We start from the raw sequence: 2,624 nt of genomic DNA, 5'->3' as shown, positions 1-2,624 counted from the left end.
GGATCTTTTTCCGGCCCAACAAGTTTTCCATACCTGGCCAGAATGCTCTCAAGCATACTGGCAGGAATGAAAGGGGGAACATTTGACAAAATGACCCTTTTCGACGGATTTGATAGCGGTAGTATGGAAATGAATTGATCTTTTACCGTAATGCCATGTTGAACGAGGTAATCAACCATGGCAACGTCTTTCAAAAACAAAACGATTGCTCGATTCATTCTAGACGCAGATACAATATTCCCTGGCCCAACTTCAACTGCAATTGCATTTAACACATCTTCAACAGTGACAAACTCATCAGGTGGCATGCATTTGCAGCCATGTCGGGGAGACAGGTCCGCAAAGCCATCCGAATTCGAGCCCATGCTTGGCGTCTGGGCACAACAGCGCCCAAACGCCAAAACACAGATATATAATATCAAGTTTAAGTGAGACTACACTCCAACCCTATCACTATCACTAAGAAGGAAAAAGAAGGGGGAAAAACTCACTCAAACACTTCGCCACGCTCTCACACGCTCCCAGCACTCACACGCCGCACATGCGCACAGAGGCTAAGCAGGAGAGGATGTGGGAGAGGAGAGGTTGGGGAGAGGAGAGGAGAAGAGATGAGATGAGATGAGAGGAGAGGAGAGGAGAGGAGAGAAGAGGAGAGGAAAGTAGAGGAGAGGAGAGGAGAGGAGAGGAGAAGACGACAGTAGAGATGACGGGGCACAATAGAAATATTAATATAAATGAACATCTGTTCCATCTTGGATGTTCTGCAAAAATGAAACTGAGAAATAAGATTCCAAGAAGGGGATAAGCTGACTAAGCAACTGACTAACTAGCACACACACACACACACACACACACACACACACACACACACACACACACACACACACACACACACACACACACACACACACACACACACACACACACACACACACACACATTCCTACTCACCCGGACGCGTATGACGTTGATCTCCACGGCCATTAGTAACCCGTATACTATAACCAACATGGCGGTTACACACACACACTCTCTCTCTCTCTCTCTCTCTCTCTCTCCCCTACTCACCCGGACGCGTATGACGTTGATCTCCACGGCCATTAGTAACCCGTACACTATAACCAACATGGCGGTGATGCAGAATCTCAGGTGTTGAGGCCCCTTCGCACTCTCCACAAACTTCCACAACTTTATACTCTTAGTGATGAAGGCCAACACCCAGTAGATGAATAAAGCTGAGAGAGAGACAAATATGAAAATCAATATTACCATTAATTTAATTTAATTTAATTTAATTTGTAATTTCCTCCACCAAGGAGGTTATGTTTTCAGTCGCTGTCTGTTTGTCTGTCTGTCTGTCTGTCTGTCTGTTCGTTAAAAAGTTATGAATGGATTTTGAGAAAACTTTGGGGAGTTGCTGGAACAAGTGATTACATTTTGGTGGTGCTCCAGGTCCAGGTATCGGTCCGGAACTAGGATTTAAAAAAAGATTCTTCACCCTTGCTAGCCTAGAAGTGACCGCAAATTGCATTGGGGATTTTTGACATTCCAGTTTCGAACTCCACAAATGGAAGGCAGAAAGACCTAAAAGAATTTGGTGTGACAAACAGTCAAATGTTCTATCAAACTGTTTCCTTCACGGTGGTCTGCATTCTCTGGTCTGCACTCTGTGTGTGTGTGTGTGTGTGTGTGTGTGTGTGTGTGTGTGTGTGTGTGTGTGTGTGTGTGTGTGTGTGTGTGTGTGTGTGTGTGTGTTACCCAGTAATAGCTTTGGGAAGTTGGCCGTCTCTATACTGTTATAGTACACCACTCAGGTGTGTGTGTGTGTGTGTGTGTGTGTGTGTGTGTGTGTGTGTGTGTGTGTGTGTGTGTGTGTGTGTGTGTGTGTGTGTGTGTGTGTGTGTGTGTGTGTGTGTGTGTGTGCACTGTGTGTGTGTGCACTGTGTGTGTGTGTGTGTGTGTGTGTGTGTGTGTGTGTGTGTGTGTGTGTGTGTGTGTGTGTGTGTGTGTGTGTGTGTGTGTGTGTGTGTGTGTGTGTGTTACCCAATAACAGCTTGGGGAAGTTGGCTGTCTCTATGTTGTGGTAGTACACCACTGATGTTGTGGCCGCTATGAAGCCGATGAACGCCGGCATGAAGAGGTGAAGATGAGGAGAAGACATCCGCCTAAAAGGAGACACACACACACACACACACACACACACACACACACACACACACACACACACACACACACACACACACACACACACACACACACACACACACACACACACACACACAATATCAGTATACAGCATGAAGAGGTGAAGATGAGGAGAAGACATCCGCCTAAAAGGAGACACACACACACACACACACACACGCACACGCACACGCACACGCACACGCACACGCACACGCACACGCACACACACACAGACACACACACACACACACACACACACACACACACACACACACACACACACACACACACACACACACACACACACACACACACAATATCAGTATACAGCATGAAGAGGTGAAGATGAGGAGAGGACATCCGCCTGTTGAAGACACACACACGCACACGCACACACACACACGCACACACACAAACACACACACACACACACACGC

The 2,624-nt window shown here is 46.9% G+C and overlaps 1 protein-coding gene across 1 annotated transcript in view; it reads right to left on the bottom strand.

The window, feature by feature from the left end:
- Positions 1-491: 491 nt before the first annotated feature.
- The window catches only part of LOC134464336 (ATP-binding cassette sub-family C member 9-like), a 20,654-nt gene continuing 18,521 nt past the window's right edge, over positions 492-2,624 (bottom strand). The window contains exons 4-6 of the mRNA XM_063217800.1: positions 2,044-2,165; positions 1,069-1,235; positions 492-554 (exon numbers count right to left, since the gene is read on the bottom strand). Of these exons, the coding sequence (XP_063073870.1) occupies positions 492-554; positions 1,069-1,235; positions 2,044-2,165 (352 nt within the window). The remainder of the gene's footprint in view (positions 555-1,068; positions 1,236-2,043; positions 2,166-2,624) is intronic.

This window comes from Engraulis encrasicolus, chromosome 15 (assembly GCF_034702125.1).
Source record: "Engraulis encrasicolus isolate BLACKSEA-1 chromosome 15, IST_EnEncr_1.0, whole genome shotgun sequence".
In the NCBI taxonomy this organism is placed as follows: Eukaryota; Metazoa; Chordata; class Actinopteri; order Clupeiformes; family Engraulidae; genus Engraulis; species Engraulis encrasicolus.
Note: the sequence above shows the minus strand (reverse complement) of the source record. Positions and strands in the feature narration are given on the sequence as shown.